The sequence below is a fragment of the Fukomys damarensis genome, unplaced genomic scaffold (assembly GCF_012274545.1).
Source record: "Fukomys damarensis isolate Sample0158 unplaced genomic scaffold, DMR_v1.0_HiC HiC_scaffold_37, whole genome shotgun sequence".
Lineage (NCBI taxonomy): Eukaryota > Metazoa > Chordata > Mammalia > Rodentia > Bathyergidae > Fukomys > Fukomys damarensis.
In genome coordinates, this window is record NW_022900949.1 from 9,537,021 (window position 1) to 9,555,905 (window position 18,885).

The 18,885-nt window shown below is 60.0% G+C and overlaps 1 protein-coding gene across 3 annotated transcripts in view; it reads right to left on the reverse strand.

The window, feature by feature from the left end:
• The window catches only part of Pip5k1c (phosphatidylinositol-4-phosphate 5-kinase type 1 gamma), a 28,449-nt gene extending 9,771 nt beyond the window's left edge, over positions 1–18,678 (reverse strand). Inside the window, exons 1-11 of one of the 3 annotated variants that reach the window (XM_010634869.3) lie at positions 18,534–18,678; positions 10,190–10,221; positions 9,029–9,121; positions 8,341–8,471; positions 7,607–7,724; positions 5,437–5,589; positions 4,304–4,603; positions 3,465–3,670; positions 1,744–1,827; positions 1,601–1,649; positions 3–87 (exon numbers count right to left, since the gene is read on the reverse strand). In XM_010634869.3, coding sequence (XP_010633171.1) covers positions 3–87; positions 1,601–1,649; positions 1,744–1,827; positions 3,465–3,670; positions 4,304–4,603; positions 5,437–5,589; positions 7,607–7,724; positions 8,341–8,471; positions 9,029–9,112 — 1,210 coding nt within the window. In that variant the 5' untranslated portion in view covers positions 9,113–9,121; positions 10,190–10,221; positions 18,534–18,678. The remainder of the gene's footprint in view (positions 1–2; positions 88–1,600; positions 1,650–1,743; positions 1,828–3,464; positions 3,671–4,303; positions 4,604–5,436; positions 5,590–7,606; positions 7,725–8,340; positions 8,472–9,028; positions 9,122–10,189; positions 10,222–18,533) is intronic. The other 2 variants (XM_019209152.2, XM_019209151.2) reach the window with 2 other exon arrangements.
• Positions 18,679–18,885: the final 207 nt, after the last annotated feature.

Consider the following 18,885-nt stretch of genomic DNA (forward strand, 5'->3'; position numbering starts at 1 on the left):
ACAGGAGTTCTTCCGAAAGACCGTGTTGCTCATGAATTTGAAAAAGCGCTCAGCGTAGAAGCTGGGGCGGTGCACGGAGACCGTGTCCTGCAGGAGAAGCGGTGGGACAGGAGACTGTTAGTTGCCGGGGACTGTGAAGTGGCCACTGGCAGACTGTGTTGGAAGCTTGGGGGATCTTTTCACTATAAACTTTGGAGCATTTTATTTATTTATTTAGTACTGGGATTGAACCCAATGCTTTGCACTGAGCTCCACCCCTGGACCTTTTTATTTTTAATTTTGAAACAAGATCTCACTAAGTCGCTGAGCTGCCCTATCTGGGCAATTGTGATCCTCCTGCCTCAGCCTCCCAGAGTGCTGGGACTATAGGCATGTACCACTATGCCCAGCTGCATTTTAACTTTTTAAACCCTATGAATTAGCAAGTATTCGTAAAACCTACAATATTATCTTAAATCAGAGGTCAGCAAAGTCCGGCCCCTAAAACCAGCTTTGTAAATAAAGTTTTATTGGCACACGGGCATTCCCCCTTCCTGTACATTTGGTCTCCAGTTGCTCTGGTGCCCAAGGGCAGAGCTGAGCAGGGACAGGAGAAGTCTGGCAGGTGTTCCATGGTGCCACTGGGACAACGGGGCCACGCCTAGAGCACAACGAATAGTAGGTCTACAAAAGGAAGAGTGCCGGGCATTCTGTGCTTGAGGCGGGTTGGACTTTCCAAGCACAGACTTAGCTGTTTCCCAGTATGTAAAGCTGGCTTCTCAGGCTGGGACCACTTGATCTTTGGGGCTGGAAGAGGAGGCCCTGCATGAGCTTCCCACCCTCAGAGGGCGAGGGCCCTACCCCAGTTCCTGTGCCCCTTCTGGCCGCCTTACACCTACAGATGAAGACAGCCCCAGGGTGTGGAGCAGCACCAGGACCGAATGGCTTGATCTGCTACTGGCAGTGGGGTCCAGACTCTACAGCGCCTCCAAACGTCTGCCAGCTGCTGCTTTTTTGGTGTGGTGATACTGGAGAGTGAGCAGGGGGCTACACCCCTGAGCTACATCTCCAGTGCCCTTTTAATTTTTGAGACAGATCTTGTAAGTTGCCCGGGTGGGCCTTGAACCTGTGATCCCTCTGCCTCAGCCTCCCAAAGTGCTGGGATCCATCTTGACCTTCTTAGTGTGTATTCTGGAAGCTTCTGCCTAGACCCTTCTGAGGGCAGGGTCCTCTTTGTTGGATCTTGGATTCTACAGACTGCGGCCACATAAGCAATCCTTAGCACTTTGGTATGAATCAGTCTGAAGTGGGGGCTGGGGGGCAAAGAGCCACCGCGCCAGACAAGACCATTGTGGGGACTCGAGGAGCCCCTGCAGGGCCAGCCAGAACATCACAGCGCACAGCAAGCATTCCTGGGACGGTGTTTCAGCTCGGGCTGTCCTGAGGCATCCTCCCGACACAGCCCCTGACACGGTGGCCTGACTGGTGACAAGCTGTGCCTACTGGCCCGTCAGTGCCTAGGGAGGTGTGATGCCTCCCCTGGCACCTCAGCCCGAGACCAGGAGCCAGATGTGCACGTGTGGACTGAGGGCGGAGAGAGGGAGGACGGGAGGACACTCACCCCGTCGTGGACCAGGGCTTTCCAGGTGTGCTCGAGCTTCTTGATGAACCTGCAGAGAGAAGGGTCTGACGGTCAGCAGCCGAGGCTGTGTGACTTCCCCGGGCAGTGTGGATGGCTCGGGTAGGGCGGGAGCAGAGACACACCTGTAGGACTGCAGGATGTCGATGATGCCGATGTGCAGCAGCAGCCGCTCCCCACGCCCGTTCACGGCCGGGATACCACCCATCCTGTGGAGAGAGGCCGTGGGGATCAGCGTGGCGGGCCCGAGAGGCCACTTCGCCACAAGGTGACGGCGCTGCGAGTCCCCACCAGAGACCCGCCATCCCGGCCCGATCCTGAGCTGCACTCATGCCCTGCACCGCAGGCTGGATGCGGCTGGGGTCCCTGCCGAGGCCCCGAGTGTGTGCTAGGAGGTGATTAACTGCTAACGTCACGTCAGACTGGCAAGACGCCTGCTCATACAGGCACGCACGCAGCCGCACATACCCACGTGCAAACACACACATCCACACGCACACCCGCCCACGAGCACGTTTAAGCACACAACACAGCTGTACGCATACCGATACGTGCACACACACCCACACGCAGGCACACAGACATGTACTCACGGACACCCACGCACAAGTACATCACACAATACACACATGAACATACACCACGCACACGTGTACACATGCCCTGCACTCCCAGGAGGGCCCTGCCAGGACTTGGGCTCAGGCCCGGCATTAATCACATCACTGGAGGCCGAGGATTTAGCTCAGCGGTTCTGCCGCCTGCCTCGCAAGCACAGAGTCCCAAGTTTGATCCCCAGTACCAAAAAATAAGTAAGTAATCACACCACTGGGCCCCATGTCCACGCCCTCCCAGCCCAGTGTAGTTAGTGCGGTCACGCAAGGCAGCAGCTGTCCCAAAGCCACCCTAACTCCAGACCTCCGAGCCAGGCAGCAGCGCACCCACAAACACCACCACCACACCAGGCACGCTGAGGTCCCTGCCGCCTGCTGGGCCCCCACACAGACCCTACAAACGCCAAGGCAGTCTGAGGCGGATGGCTGCGCCAAGCACTCGCTACCCCCTGCCCTGGTTGGGGCCCAGAATGGTGCCTCCTCTACCCTCTGGGAGCTGCAGGGTCTGTTCGGGGCCTGTCCCCAGCTAGCTGTGCACGCCAATCTGCTTCCCACCTCAGAGCCTGTTCCCTCGGCTGGAAATGCAGGGATGAACCTCCATCCCTTCCAGGACCTGACTGGAGGCCACTTCCAGGGCTGATCAGAGCAGCGATCACAAGGGGACAGCCCGGACACCGTCACCGGACACTCATCAGTCTTACCCCTCCCAGAACAACCTGGCCGATGCCTGGGGACACGGGGGCTGCCGCCCTGGGGAGCTCCTGTGGAGCGGGTGCAGGCTGGGATGCTTGCTTTGCACTTACAGTGCCCAGGACACCCCACGGAGGGTGCCCAGCCCAGTGTGCACGGGCCTGGGACACACAGATCTTGGGGACACAGATCTGCCGATCTCTCCTGCCTGTAAAAGGTCTGCCTTGTCCCTGGTCCTGGCCACCTTCCCACTTGTCACCACGCGATGTCTTCATGGCTATCTGTGGGGGCGTCTGGCTGCCCAGGGTGCAGGAGGCAACTCCTCCACACGGACGGCCCTGGCCTCAATCTACACAATGCCTGACCCCGAACGCCACCATTCCCGGGTGCACGCACCGGCATCCCCTGCACGACGGCCCCGAGGGGTGGAGCCACAGCCCCTCCTTGTGTCACAAATGAGGAAGAAGGGTGCAGAGGGGTCGTGGGGCTCTGCTCGGTGGGCACGGTCCCCGGCTCCCCGCCCATCTACGCCCGGCCCCACCTACGTGTCGTCCGTGTCTATGGCCTCGCCCCGCACAGCGCCACCCTGGATGGACTCCATGGCGGTGGAGTACAGCGCCTTCTGGCCCACGGGCCGCTTCTCATCTGCTGTGCTCTGGGCGCCCTCGGCCTGCCGCTCCCTCTCCTGCTGGTCGATGTTGTGGACGCCGAGCAGCAGGCTGTAGTCCATGATCTTGAAGCTCTCCAGCACCTGGTGGGGCCGAGGAAGTGGTCAGGAGACATGTGGTTGGCCATCTGGTCCACAGCAGGCGTTGTCGCACGCTGCGTCAGCGTGACCTTGTCCCGTGACGGGGGCACCTGTCACCGCCCGACAGAACAGAGGACCGTGCTCAGGGGGTGGCCAGGCTGGGACATCAGCCCAAGAGTGTGGCGCTTGGAACTGAACTCAGGGCCTTTGCGCTGAGCTCTATCCCCAACACCCTGCCCTTTTTCAGTACCAGCGATCAAACTCAGGCCCTGGTGCTTGACAGACAGCTCTTTTTCTTTTGGAAACAGGGTCTGATTAAGTTTTTAAGTTGCCCAGGCTAGGCTTGAACTTGAGATCCTCCTGCCTCAGCCTATGAGAGTGCTGGGATGACAGGTGGACACCATTGTGCCTGGTCCATGTCTGCTTCTAAGAGGAACTCAAACCCAGTGACTGCTGGGAATAGACGCTCATGGTCACCACAGGGCGGACAGAGGCTTGTCCCATTGGACAGGCGAGGAAACTGAGGCCCAAAGAGCCCATGTGGCCAGCTCAGGAGCCCTGGTCTGGGAGCCCCACAGGGACGGAACCCAGCAGGGGCAGACGGGCGGTGGGGTGGGGGGCGGCCGCGGACCTCACCAGGCAGTCGCGCTGCAGTGTCTTGACCAGGGCGCCGAAGGTGTCTGTGTCGAGCAGCAGCCCCTCAGGCATGTCCTGCATGAAGTCCAGGTCCTTGTAGGTGGGCAGGCTCTTTTCCTTCTCCTTGCGGCTGGCACGACGCTTGTATGTGGAGCCCTTGAGGTCAAACTTGAGGTGCATCTTGACGACCCGCGGGAGCACGTTGTTCATGACCACCACGCGGATGTTCTTGCCGCCCGACTGCACGCAGTACAGCCCATAGAACTTGGGCAGCAGCGTGCGGGGGTTCTGGTTCAGGTTCTGCCGGGTGACAGGGTGGCCGGGCCGTCAGCAGGGAGTCTCACAGGGGCCCGCGCTGTCCCCGGTGCTGCCGCCGCCCCACTCATCCCCAGCATGGCGCCCAGTGGACCCAGGACATTGGTTCTGATCCATGGGGCCAGCTCCCAAAGACAAAAATACGGACCACACGGACCTTTATTATTTTTCAAAACCTTTTTTCGGCACCAGGGATTATACCCAGGGCCTGCTCGCTAAGCTGTATCCTTGGTGCTTTTTATTCTGAGTTAGGGTCTTGCAAAGTTGCCCAGGCTGGGCTTGAATTTGTCATCCTCCTGTCTCGGCCTCCTAGAGTGCTGGATGACAGCCTTGTGCCACTAGGCCCAGATCTGCTGACCCTTCCTTCTAGGGGGGCCTAGGGTTCTGCCTTCAACTTCCCAAAGGGGAAACTGAGTCACGGTCCATACCAGGTGGCCCAACGGAGCCGAACGGGGGCGACACCTGGGCCAGGTGGAATGGGAGATGCCCCTGGTGAGGTGCCCGGCCGCGGGTCTGTGCACCTGAAGCCCTGCCTCCGTGTCCTCCAGGGGCTGACACGCCCTCCACCATGCATCACAGGGCACTGGGAGGAGGATGGAGCCGCTCCTTCCTGAGCTGGTCTTTCACAAGTGGCGCCAGTTGGTGGCCGACCCCTCCCACCACGCAGTCACACGTGTCGGGCTGTTGGGGGGATGTGACTCTGGGACTTGAGACACCAAGGTCACAGGGGCCAGGCAGGGCCGCGTCCACCCTGTCTGGGGGCGGTCACCAAGGGCCCAGCCTGCCAGGGGCCACGCGGGCGGGGATGGGCCGCGCACCATGTAGTAGCCGGGCAGCAGCTTCTGCAGGAACTCGGCCTCCTTGTGCATCACGGTCTTGATGATGAACTCGTCATCACTGGTGACGTAGAAGAGGGAGCCGCTGGCGCCCGGGTTTGAGAGTTCGATGAGCGGCTCGTTGCACAGCGAGTACTGGAAGGCAGGGGTGGCGTCAGGGGCTCAGCTCTGTCAGGCTGCCCTGGCCTCGCCCACCAGAGCTCAGCCTTGCTTGCAAAAGGAACCGCACAGGCGCAGAGAGGGGCAGCAACTTGCCTCGCGTCACCCGGGCCGATCTGCTGGAGCGAGGCCCCTCTCCATTTGGTCAGAGGCCCGGTCACGCTAGGTGCTGAGTGCCAGGCTGAGGTGTGACCCCCCTGCAGCATCAGTTCTGCCCAATCTCACGAGCAGAAGCTGAGGAGATGGGGCTCCAGGGGGGCTCCTACATGGGTACCAACGGGTACACCTGCCTCTGTGCCTCCTAACGTCCCACCTGGAATGCTGATGCAAGAGCTGGAATCCCAGTGGCCAATTGGGCCACAAGCTGGATCTCGGATGCACGGCCCCCTGGCCCTCATCCTGGTCTTCTCTTCTCACCCCCTGTACCCACTGCCCACCTCCCCCACCCGCCGGGGGAAGATGCTGAGGGCCGGAGATGTGGCCAAGCCTCAGCTGTCACCAGGCCCCGCCATCTGTCTGTCCTTTCTCCGCCCACGGCCACGAGCCACAAGTATCCACAGGACACAGAGAGGCCCACGTCTGAGAAGCGGAGGGAGGAAAGGACGTGGCCCAGACAGGACACTGTAACCTGGGTCCTTCACTGAGGTCCAGACAGAACCCCAGGTCTCCCCGTCCACTCCCCACCACCACGGACATCACTGCCAGCAGCGATGCCAGGGAGTCTCACTGACAGCCTGGCCCTGGGGGGCCTTGCCTGGGGGCTCTGTACCCCAAACCCAGGTGTCACACAGCCCTGCTCCCTGCACTGCCCAGGTTGGGGTAAGGGAGGAGAAGCCACAGCTGGCACAGAAGACGGTACGGGGACCAGAGCCAGCACTGCAGTCAGATGCGGCCCAGCCTGGCAAGGGGCACCCCAGGGTCAGCTGTCACTTGTGGCTGTGGAGCAGGACACAGGTGACTCAGAGACAGACAAAAATGAAATACAGGCCTGCGGAGCCCATGGGGCAGAGGCACCATGGGACCCAGGCTCTCCCTCTGTGGTGAGGACGAGGTGCCCTGGGCCCGTGGGCAATGAGTGCAGACCTGAGTCCCGAGGCACTAAGAGGCAGAGCTTAGGGGGAGGAAGTGAGGGTTGGGGCATGGCCTCACAGGGACAACTGGGATCATCTATTCCTCCTGTGCTCCCAGGCTGGTGAAAGGTGTTGTGTGTGTACCAGGGATCGAACTCAGGTCCCTGTGCTTGCAAGGCAAGCGGTGGAAGCACTGAGCTACATCCCCAAAAGGTGAGAGATTCTGCTCCATTGCTCGCTCCCACAGTGATGTGTAAGACTGCAACAGCCCAGTGCACCATGGACTGGAACCACGAGCTCAGATAAGCCTTCCTTTTTTTTTTGGTTCGTTGTACTCACTGTTCATGCCTTCCTCTTCTGCGGGTGTGTTCTGACATGGGAGTCTTGTTATGAATCCCAGGCTGGACTCAAACTCGCACAGATCCTCTTGCTTTAGACTCCCAAATGCTGGGATTACAGGCATGCACCACCATACCTGGCTTCACCTGGCTTTTTTTTTTTCAGTACTGGGGACTGAACCCAGGGCCTTTGCACTAAGCCACATCTCCAGCCCCTTTCCTTATGTTGAATTTTGACAGGGAGTCTTGCTAAGTAGCTAAGATTGCCTGGGCTAAGCTTGAAGTTGCGATCCTCCTGCCTCAGCCTCCTGAGTGCTGGGATAACAGGTGTGCTCTACCATGTCCCTGAAACTATTGTAACCAATGAATGTGGCAAGAGATGGAGTGGCCGAGACAGCCAATAGGTTACAAAACGCCACAAGGTCTTCTTGCCCACAGACCCCCTTGACAGGGGGACAAATAGCTCTCGATGTGTGAGCCCCTTCCTGGGTGGCCCGCCCCTCGGCACCTGTGAGAGCACAGTGCCTGTCTTCTGCCTGGAGCCAGACTGCACTGAACTCATGGCTGCAGCTGACCCACACTCACCAGGTAATCGTCCGGTCGGATCCCAAAGAGCTCCCGGAAGTAGCGGAAGGCAACTGGCGCATAGGTCTTGAACCGAAAATCCTGGAAGTGGTGGGCGGGGGTGAGGTTGCTTCCTTCGCTGCGGAAGAAGATACGGGGATGTCCATGAGGGATGGTGGTTTTCTGGGCGCCCCTCCCCAGCTGCCCCAGCCCCACAAATGAAACAGGGCTCCCGCTGGGACACAGGACTCCCAGACTCTCCTCCAGCTAGGTGTGGTCAAGACAGCACCCCACCAAAGAGACGCTGGCAGAGCACAAAGAGTGTGTACTACTTCCTGGCTGGACCTTTCTCTTCTCTCCTGCTGCTGAACTCAGACACGACAGCAGGAAAACAGCCGGCTACAGAAGCCACAGACTAGATGGCAGAATGGAAGAACCAGAAACAGTGCGCGACACTAATGCAGTGGGGCCGCCTCATCGCCCTGGGATCACCTGGGGACGTTTTCATGTGAAACAAAAATGAACCGCCGCCTTTTCTCTCTTGCGTTTTAAAAAAACTACTCTTTTTTTTTTTTTGTACCAGGGATTGAACTCAGGGCCTTGAGTTTGCAAGGCAGGCGTGGTGCTGCTGAACTAAATCCTGGGCTCAAAGAACTGCTCTGCTACCAGGTTCCCCTGTTGAAGTGCTGTTCTCGGAGCACAGAGAGGAATCCACACTGGGAGCTCCTCCGCCCCACGGCGCGGGCCCAGCCCACCTGGGGAAGAAGATGCTTTCCACCACGTAGAAGTCCTGCATGAGGACGTCGCGCTCGGGCTTGGAGCTCAGGTTGCCCACGGTGTAGCCGATGCCCAGCTGGATGGCGCCCTTCAGGGTGGATGATGTGGTCTGCAGGGACGCGGGAACACGTGGGATGTCAGGCCCCAGCCAGGACCTGCCCTGTGCAAGCGCGGGGGTTGTGGGTGGGGGCGCAGTTGGTGTCCAGCTGCACCTCTCCCACCAGGCCCGCTGGGCCTCTGTGGCCCAGGGCACAGCCGCCTTGGGCCCCACCCTGCCCTAGCCACACAGGGGGAGGCGTGGAAGGGGCTACACACTGTTCTGCTCTACTTCAGCAAAGCTAGGATTTTTCCTGCAGCGCTGGGCTTTCGTGCCAGGTTGCATCCTGAGCCTTTTTGTCTTCTTATTTTGAAGCAATGTCTCCCTAAGTTGCTCAGTTGCCCAGGCTGGGGCTTGAATGTGTGATTCTCCTGCCTCAGCCTCCCAGAGTGCTGGGATGACCGGCAGGTGCCATAGCCCAGCTAAACTGTTAGTTTTCGAAGAGCATACAGTCCCGGGATGGGGACAGCAGCTGCCGGCCAGGTGTGAGGTCCCGGAGAGCACTGCCTCTGCCTGGACTGTGTGCACGGTGGGGGTGCCTGTGGGTCCCTGCGCCACCCCCAGGGGACCTTCTTGTAGGTGGTCTCGCCAGACGCATCCACGCCTCGGTGCCCCAGCTTCTTCCCATGGCCGGCGCCGGGCTGTCCAGTCATCGACGGGGCCTGGGGGCAAGAAAGCAGGAAGAGCAAATCTGCAAGGGGCCCTGGAGGCTCCAGAAACGCTGGGAGAAGGGGCGGAGTCGCCGAGAGACTCCTGGCGGTGGGGGGAGGGGGTCAGGACCCCGCGGAGCCCCCCTGGTTGTCCACGAGGTGCCCACGGGAAAGCGGGAGCATGTGGTAGCCATGGCCCAGCTATATGGGTGGGAAACGGTTCCTCAGGCACCAGGGACACAAGGGCCAGGCACCCAGGAGCCCCCGGGCAACAGGCATAGATGACCGCACACGTAGGGGCGCAGACCCGAGGGCATTCTGTGGCTGAGCACCTGGCTGCGGCCCAGCCGCTGTCATGGACAGGTGCCCTGAAGGTCGTGGCGGGGACACAGCCGCCAGCCGAGACCAGCCCGGGCCAGGGGCCAGGACTTCGGGGACAGGCTCAGTCACTCTGTGGCCCTGCCTGCCGCGTGACAACCACGGGCCCCAGCCCTCCTCCAGATCCATCCTGCAACGTCACCCACGCCTGGTTGGCCTCAGCTCCAGGAAACCTGCGTCCCTGTCCCTGTCCCTCCACCGAGGCAGCTTCTCAGCAGGCTCCAGTGTGTCTTTGCCCAAGGCCACCAGGGGGCAGGCTCTCCCCAGGATCAGATGCCAGCTCGCCACACCCCTCCCTGCAGGCTCCCACCTTGCCAGCAGCCAGGGCCCCCGGTGTGGACACACGGTGCTCAGAAGGACACGTGGGCAGGAGGCATCCATGGGAGAAGGGTGGGCCTGGGTGGCCACAGCCACACCAGCTCGTGCTGGAGCCAGGATGCCCCCTGCCTGTGCCCAGGAGCAAGGACCCAGACACAGGGATGTGCCCTGTCTGGCCTGGCGTCCCCCCACCCCCTCACCTCTGTCCTGGGCCCTCTCCCCACTGCCCAATTTTGCCCACACATCTTAAAGACCCCCACATCCACCCCGCCTGCTGACACTCAAGTCTCCACCATCCCAGTCCTCCAGGGCTGCCTCCTCCCTGTCTTCTGGCCGAGGCAGATCAGTGGGGACCCCTGCCCTGTACCCGTTCCCAGGACTCACCTCTGCCAAGGTCGCCTTCTTCTGAGCCAGGCCTGGTGGGGGGAGACAGGAGGAGCGCTTTCAGCCCATGGACGACCCTGGGGGCCACTGCACAGTCCAGGTCACCAGGGGCCCCGCCTGCCCCTCCCCCACCCTCTCTGGGTGCCTGGGACCCCTGTAAAGGGACAGAAGAACCAGGTAACTGCAGCCAGGAGAGCCCCATCTCGAGGTCACATGCACAGACTCAAGCCCAGGGCAGGGGACTGGGCAGAGCCTGACATAGGGGTGTGGCCACTGGGCCCCGGATGGTCACCAGGGACAATGAGCACCTACGGTGGTCCTTCTATACTGGGGTTGTGGGGATCCTGAGCAGGTGGGAACACTGCAGATTGGGGACGTCAGCCAGCAGAGGGGGCCAGGGCACTAGGAGGCTGTGCTGTCCAAGCCCCATCCCCGTCCCCTCACAATCACTGGGAAATCGGAACTGGTGGGAGGGAAGGTGCTGAGCGCAGCCCTGCCCAGCCCCACCCACAGTGCCCTCCTAGATCCAGGGCCAGGCTGGCCAAGTCAAGGGGAGCCTGGGACTCAAGGGGCCATGGTCAGTGGGAACTAGCCAGGCCCGGCCCTTTCTCCCTATCCAGGACTTTGTAGGAGCAAAGGGAGTGGGCACAGGAGGCAGAGAAGAGGCTCCAGGCCTTGTCCTGCTCTGTACCCATGTCCCCTGCCTGCCTGGGCATCAGGACTACAAGGCCAACCAGCCAGGCACCTGCTCCCGTGAGGAGGTTGGGCTGGGAAAAAAAGACGCCCACACCCTCATCCCTGCATCGGACTGAGGCTGTGATCAAAGACGCCGGAGGGGTCTTCCTGACCACCTGGGCCCAGTGTCCCCCAGGTCCCCCACAGAGGGTGTGGGAGGGTGAGGGGCAGAGAAAGGCTGAAGATGGTGCTGTTGGTTCTGCAGATGGAGGACGGGGCTGCAAGCCGAGGTCTGCGGGTGCCTGCAGGGGCTGGGATGGGGACTGGGTTCTCCCCAGAGCCTCAGGAGGAGCAGCCCTGGGAGGAGGCCGTGTTGGCCTCTGGACCCTAGAAAGTACGAAGCGTCACTCTCTTAGGCCACGTCTGTGTGACCTGTCACTGCCACCCGGGTAACCTGATGACCAGGGCAGGCCAGGCCCCAGCCCAAAGGGCTCAGCCAAGGGAGGTGGGCCGCAGGCTGGGAGGGCAACGTGACAGGTGACAGGTGAAGGTGCGGCCTGCAGAGGGGCCTCCAAGGGGGGGATGCCCACGTGACTGTGCAATGAAGGGCCAGGGAGGGAGCAGCAGGCTGGGTGAAGACACGCTGTGGCCGACAGCAGCACAAGGCCAGGTCTCAGCACAGTGCTGCTGCTGTCCTCAGAGACCTTGCTGTTATGGTCTAGACGACGGCCTTGGCCTGGAGACACCCCCAGCCCCTGTCAGCTCGCATCGGGAGACAGGGTCTCGCTAAGGTGCCCAGGCTGGGCTAGAAGTCTGGATCCTCCTGCCTCAGCCTCCCAGAGCACTGGGATAATAGGTGTGCACCACCATGCCCAGCTTCCCAATTCTTCTGTTTTGTTTTTTGTTTTTTGAGACAGGGTCTCACTATGTAGTTGAGACTGACCTGGAACTCACTATGTAGCCCAGGCTGGACTCGAACTTGCAGCCATCCTCCTGCTTCAGCCTTCCGAGTGCTGGGATTATAGGTGTGCACCACCACGCCTGGCTCCCAATTCCTTTGAATAACCCAGGTGCAGGCCCTCCCTTGAAGGCAGTTTCTTCTCATTCTGTTCTCCCTTCACAAATAAGGAGCCTGAGGGCCAGGGAGAGCAGGGGATCTGACCAAGGTCACAGGCAGGGTCCTGGGCTGGGGCCGCACACAGGCAGGATGTGTCCCCGACCACCTTGTGTCACACAGGGGGGCTGCAACCCCCTGGCTACCCCCCAGCTCTGACCCAGACACCACAGGTCCCTGGGGGGGTCAGGCTCCAGAACAAACTTGGGGCCCAGTGGGTGAGGCTCAGCCAGGCAGTGGCAAGTGAGGAGGAAGAGGGGATGAGGCCAAAGTGGGGCAGGCTGGGCAGACAGCAGCGGGGGAGGAGGCAGTTCCCACAAGCAAGAACCCTTAGGGTGCCAGCCAAGGGCCCCCCGCATGACAAGGAGACCCCCCCAGGTTAAAGGTACAAAATGTAGCCAGACACAGGTACTACAGATCCATAATCCCAGCACTCGGAGAGGCTGAGGCAGGAGGATGGCAAATTTAACCCCAGCCTGGGTAACTTAGACTCTGCCTCAAAAGTAAGAAAGGGGTATGCATGGGGGAAAAAATCAAGCAATCCTGTATGGCCGCTGCATGTGTTCAGGTGGACGGGCTTGGGTCTGACACAGGGATGACAGCTGCACTGACAGCTGAACGTACTCCTGAGCCTCCCTCACATTCACGTTTCTGCAGCCTGGAATGGGGCCTCGTTCAGAAATGGGGTCTCTACAGATGTGACTGGGGGCACCCGACGCAGCCGGCCGACGTCCCTGTGCAACAGCAAGGCAGACGCATGTGGGAGTCATGTGACGGAGGAGGAGACGCCAACCTATGATCTACGAGCCCAGGCACACAGACGATGTCAGCAGCCACCAGGTGCTGGCCAGAGCTGGGATGGCTCCTCCAGCTTGGAAGGAGTGGCCCTGCCCACGCCTCTTCTTTTGTAATCATGTGCTGCTTACTTTCTTCCTTCTGCGCTAATGGACAGTGGGCACAGGGCCTTCTCACTAAGCTGCATCCCTGATCCCATACGCTCTTATTGTGAGACCGAGAGTCACTAAATTGCCCAGGCTGGTCTCGAACTTGTAATCCTCCTGCCTCAGCCTCCTGAGTATCTGGAATGACAGGCCCCAGCCACCAGGCACTTTTGGCCGCCAGGACAGAGTGGAGCCCCCAGGCTATGGCCATCTCTCACAGCAGCCCTGGTCCCCTCCCTCTTCTCATGGCCTGGGCCGGGGCCTAGCCGGGGCTGGGGCCAGCAGGCAGCGGAAGGTGCTGGTAGCTGACACAATATTTGCCTTGGCCAACAAACATCAGGACAATTCACGGCTCTGTGACTTGGGCACCGGGGAAGGAAAGGACAGCAGGCAGGAAGGTGGCGGGGCCCGGGGCAGGACAGAGTCTGACCATGGTCTTCCTACACTGTGCTCTGTCCACCCTGCCCGTTGGGAGGGGGCAGCATCTCCACAGCCCCCGCTCTGTGCACACGATGCTGCCCCATCCAGCACCAAAGTGAAATGGAAAGTTCCCGTCCCTGCTCCGAAGGATCCAACCCCGATCCCCAGCCAGTCTGTCCCACCCCAGGACCAAGCGAGACCCCTGGACAGGGCCTCACGGGCCCCACCACAACCCTGCCTCAGTTTCCTTCCCTACCCAGTTCACCTGCACTGGCTGAAAAAAGGATGTGGTGGTGCACGCCTGTCATCCCAGCACTCTGGGAGGCTGAGGCAGGAGGAGGAGACGTTCAAATCCAGGCAGGGCAACTTAGCGAGACCATCTCAAAATAAAAAATAAAAAAGGTTGAGCTCACTGTGAAGGCCTGGGTTCAACTCCTAGCACCAGAGAGAAGAAAGGGAAGCCTTGGGCCACCCCCTCACAGGCCTGGCCAAGTAATAGCCACCAAGGGTAGGGCTGTCCTGTCCAGGGGACCTGGGGACCAGGAGCAGCAGGCAGGACAGAGGGGACAGATGGGCGAAGCCGGCCCAGGACAGGCAGGGGCGCTGTCTCTGTGCGGGCGACACCACATCCTGTCACTGTTGAGCTCGGCCTGGGCTGCCATGTAAGCAATTATCTCCTGAGTAAGCAGCCCCGTTTTCGAGGAAATTAAGTTTAAAAATAGTTGGGGGAGGAGGAGAGGCAGGCCATGCCGCCTGTCACAGCCCACGTCACCGGCAGCAGTGGGTGGGTGGGGACACCACAGGTGCACGGCCAGGGTAACCTCGGCGGTCACAGGAGCCAGGGTCTGGGGAGAAGCCGCCCTCTCTCCCTGTCCCCTCCCACCAGCCTCTGCCACTCTGTGACCTCAGGCAGGTCCTGCCACAGGCCTGCTGTGGTCTGGCTGGGTGGTGGGAGCCCGTCAGGACCCCAGGGTGACTGGGACCTGTCACGCAGCGCTAAGACCCCTTCCTGCATGCCAGCAGGAAACAACCTCTGTGCCCAGCCTCAAAACTGGGCCACCTGCCCGGATGTTCTTCCACTTGCCAGCCGCCTCTGTGCCCTGTTAAGCTACCTTGTCCTAGATATTGCCGGCAGACACTTTGTGCGTTTGTTGACTGACTACCAGCACCTTCTACAGCCTGCTGAACGGACCTCTGCAGCAGAGCTTCCCAAAGCCGTTTCTCCACGCTGTGGGATGTGGAAACTGAGGCACAACACCACACCCACACCCCCAAAGAGGCTGCCAGAGACGGACAGCAGGAAGGCAGCAGGAGCCAGACTGAGAGACACACGTCACCCACGCCCGCCCAAGAGACCTTGGGGCCCTTGGAGCTGCTCCTGGGGAGGGGACAGCACCACCACAGCCCAGAGAGCAAAGCAGAGCCTAGGCTGGCCTGGGGGTGAGGCCTGAGCCCAGCGGCAGCAGCCAAGGAAGACCATAATGAGGAAGCGAGGTAGGCCAGAGGGCGGCGGGCAGGGACAAAGCTGCGGGCAGGGGAGGAGACGGGAAGGGAAGCAGCACCGCCACACTGGGTCTCACCTGCTCCAGGACAGCCCTGAGGCCACAGACCCCGCCAGACTCTTCCCTCTCTACCTTGCACCCTTCTGCTCCAGCACACAGCCTCCTCCTTGAAGCTCTTCCAGTGCCAGGCTCCACCCTACCCCAGGGCCCTTGCTCAAGCCATGCTCTCCACCTGCAGCACCTTCCTGAGTCCTCTGCAGGCTCTGCTCCATTGCTCAGCCAACACCTGGCTCCAGTGTCACCCTCAGAGTGGCCTCCTGAAGCAGTTCCCTGTCCCTGTCCTCCCATCCCCTCCCCGCCTCCCCCAGACCGGCATACACATTATGCATCTGCCCTGCCACAGAGCTAAGTAAGAGAAAGGCAGCAAAGGCCAGAAACGAGCAGGGGCCTCAGGCTGGCATAGACTGCTGCCTGGGACCCTGGCCGCCAGGCACCCCAGGACAGGGCAGGGCAGTGTCCAGAGACCAGAACATGGGGCCAGGTGAGGACATGTTCGCTCCCCGACATCAGCGGGATGGCCCAGAGGGTCCACTGGCTCCTCCTGCCAAGGTCCAGGCCAGGCAGGGGCTCCATGCACTGGCACAGCGCTGGGGTCCCCTGCGAGAACCCCTTTTGCTTAACCGTAGAGGACAGTGGGTGTGACAGTTGGTGCACGCCTGTCACCTCAGCCCCCAAGGAGGCTGAGGCAGGAGGATCACGTGTTGGGGCCCAGCCTAGACAATTAGCACAGAGACCCTGTCAAGGCTGGCAGCCCGATACTCCAGACACCTGAGCCATGCGCTCCAGAGGCTGGCACTTGCAGACACCATGCAGGCAGGCAGACCAGGCCACCGCAGTGAGGGACCAGACAAACACGTGAATGTGAAGGCCACCTTGGACTCCTGGTCCCCACTGACCACAACGCCAGGCAAGACGGAGACCGCTCAGGACCACAGCGCGGCAAACCACGGCCATGTTCAGAGGCCCGAGGTCTGAGGTGGCCCGTTATGCAGCACAAACTGAGTGCACCAGCCATTGCAGTGACAGGCTGAGCACGCTTCTAAGACACACCTGGGACCTGTAACCAAGGACCTTTCAGGCACAGGAGGAGAACATTTAACTCCCGTCTACCTGGGATTCCACATGTTCTAATAAGCACAGCATAGGTCCACCTGAAGGGCTGACTCAGCGGTGAGACACGGACACAGAAGGACACACAGCCTGGGCTCCACAGACAGGAAACACCAGAGACAGGAAGTGGACCCGGGGATGCCAGGGCTGGGAAGGGACAGACTGACGACTGCTCATGCGGACAGGGCTTGCTCAGGGGTGGGTGATAGAAGGTTCTGGAATTAGAGGTGATGGCTGCACAATGTGGTGACTTTACTAAACACTGACATGTACACCTTAAAAAGCCAAATTTTATATGGTATTCACCGTACCTTGAAGATGTGAATCCCTACAGTGGCAAAGTTTAGAACCTTCCCCAGACTCCTGCTGCCAGAGACCGTGAGCCTCAGTGTTCCCCACTCTAGGAGGTCAGGTCACGGTCAGAGCCCTCGGGCCTCAGGCAGGCGGCAATGCCCAGGCAGTGCCTTCTGTGGCGAAGGATCAACTTCACCCACCCCGCTTTTTCTTTTCTTTTTTCTGGTGCTGGGGATGGAACCCAGGGCCTTCACACTGAGCTCCATTCCTAGCTGTTTTATTGAGACAGGGTCTCTCTAAGTTGCTAAGGGGCTGGGGCTGGGCTAGAACTCGAGATCCTCCTGTCTCAGCCTCTGAAGTAGCTGAGCTAATGGATGTGTACCACTGTGTCCTGCCCAACTTCACCTTCTAATTCTTGTCCACTGTGAGCGGGGACTTCTGTCAGACAGTATGAGTCGAGTCACCTACTGGAAACGGAGCAGAGGCCTAGGACAAGCAGAGGCCTATGGTGATGCCAGGAGCCCTTGCCTCTGACCTCTTTTCTCCTGACCAGATGCACAGATACAAAGAATCTGGGCAGCTCCCGGTGTGCCGAGAGCCCATCCCCTAAGCCAGGGTCCTCTGTCCTGTGGACACTGCAGCTGGGCCATTCTCTGGGGAGCAGCATCCCTGGCCTCAGCCATCTACACCAGGACCACGTGACAACCACCAATTTCCCCAGACAGCACCTAGTGACCACGGGGGCAGTGCCAGCATATGGGGTCACAAAGAGCCCCCCCCAGACATGGTGACAGCAACTCTACCAGGCCCCAGGTCCTCGGGTTCGTGGACCTCGCCCAGCCAGGCAGCTACTCCCATGGAGGCTCTGCTGGGCAGTAGGAAAACCGAGGCTCAGAGCCAGCAGGGGACTGAGGCCCGGGATCCACGCCCTGTCTGGCCCTTTAATTCCCCCACCAGTCGGGGCAGGGCCACCCTTAGATGACAGTCCCACTGCCTCCCAGCACTCCAGTCCCCAGAGCCTCTGGGTTCCCCTCTGGCCGTGGAATATTTGTTTAAACTGAGTCAACTTTAAGACTTCAGAGGTTTTGGAGAGAAACCTGGGTTTCTTGAAAAAAAACAAGCAGATCTGGAAAGGAGAGCCCTGCCCAAGTGACCACCTCCTCTGCTCTCGCCCCAACCTCGCTGGCCTGGGGCACCCTGGCCAGTCGGGCTAGGTTTATGATCTCGCTTCACCGTGGCCCTGTGGCAGGAGTTTGGAGACACCTGAGTCAGGCAAAGTCACTGGAGCAAGACACCCTGGCCCAGAAAACCCTTTAACAGAGTTCAACATGAATTTTATGTCCAAAAAAAATCTATCAAGAAGCTGGGTGCGTTGGCACACGCCTGTCGTCCCAGCTACTCGAGTAACTTCGGGAGACCCTGTCTCAAAATGTATAAAAGAGCTGTGGGTGCAGCTTGGGGTTGAGTGCTTCCCTAGCATGGGAGAGGCCAAGGGTTCCAACCCCAGCACTGCCAAAAGGCTATCAAGAAGCTAAAGAAAACCGTTTTTGATGGGTGAGCACCTTTACTTGGAAAGTGTGAAGCCAGAGTCACGAGAAACAGTAACTCAATCAGAAGATGAGCCCATGGTGTGACACAGAACAGTGAAAGTGCCGGCTAGTAAAATAAGACAAGAAAAAAGAGAAATGAATCGGGCATGATACACGCCTGACATCCCAAGTACCCTGGGAGGCTGAAGCAGGGCCTGTGAATTCCGGGCCAGCCTGGGTGATTTAGGCAAGATCCTGACTCAAAATACCGTGAAGACCCCAGTACAGCAGAGGAGAAAGTGGTGGGAGAAAAAGGGAGACAGACACAGGTGACAGAAAACCCAGGAGAACAAAGCGACCTCCTGCGGTGGCTGATACCTAGGTGTCCCCACCTAGGCCTCACGTGCTCGGTGGGCTTGGAGTGGGTGACTGCATCAGGGCGTGTGACACCAGCTGGGTGGTGAGGCCAGGCCAGAGAAGGGGGCCCTGAGGGCACCGTTCCTCCCTCTCCCTGTCTGCGTGATGGCGCCTGGCAACCAGCTGACCAGGGCTGCCAACTCCACACATCTCTGCTCCTTTAACTCCTGGGTGGCAGGGGTTGAGTGCCATCCCAGCAACAAGGAAGTCACGAAGACATCACCTGTCAGGGGAGCAGAGCAGAGCCAGGCGCCTGGAGGTAGCCAGGTCCTACGGACTTACCCAACGCGCGGCTGACTCTCACCCCTGTCCGATCAGCAGGGTCGATGGCGGACCCCACTCAGGGGCGCACCAGCTCCCCAGCAGCAGCCTGAGGGTGCAGCTGCACACAGGTACAAATAAAAGCCTCTCACCTAGTTCTTATCAGACTTCTGCCTGCAGGACTAAGACGGCAAGGTGGGAGTCAAGGTTCAAAGGGGTGGGGTAGTTAATGTTTCCACAACTGTGTTAAAAATAGCAGGGTGGGTTGCAGCTCAGTTAATGATGGGCACAGAAAGGGAGGAGCTGACGCAGAGGGAGGGGAAGGAGGAGGGGCGGGGAGGCCCCGGGACCTGAAAGAGCGCTATGGACCCGG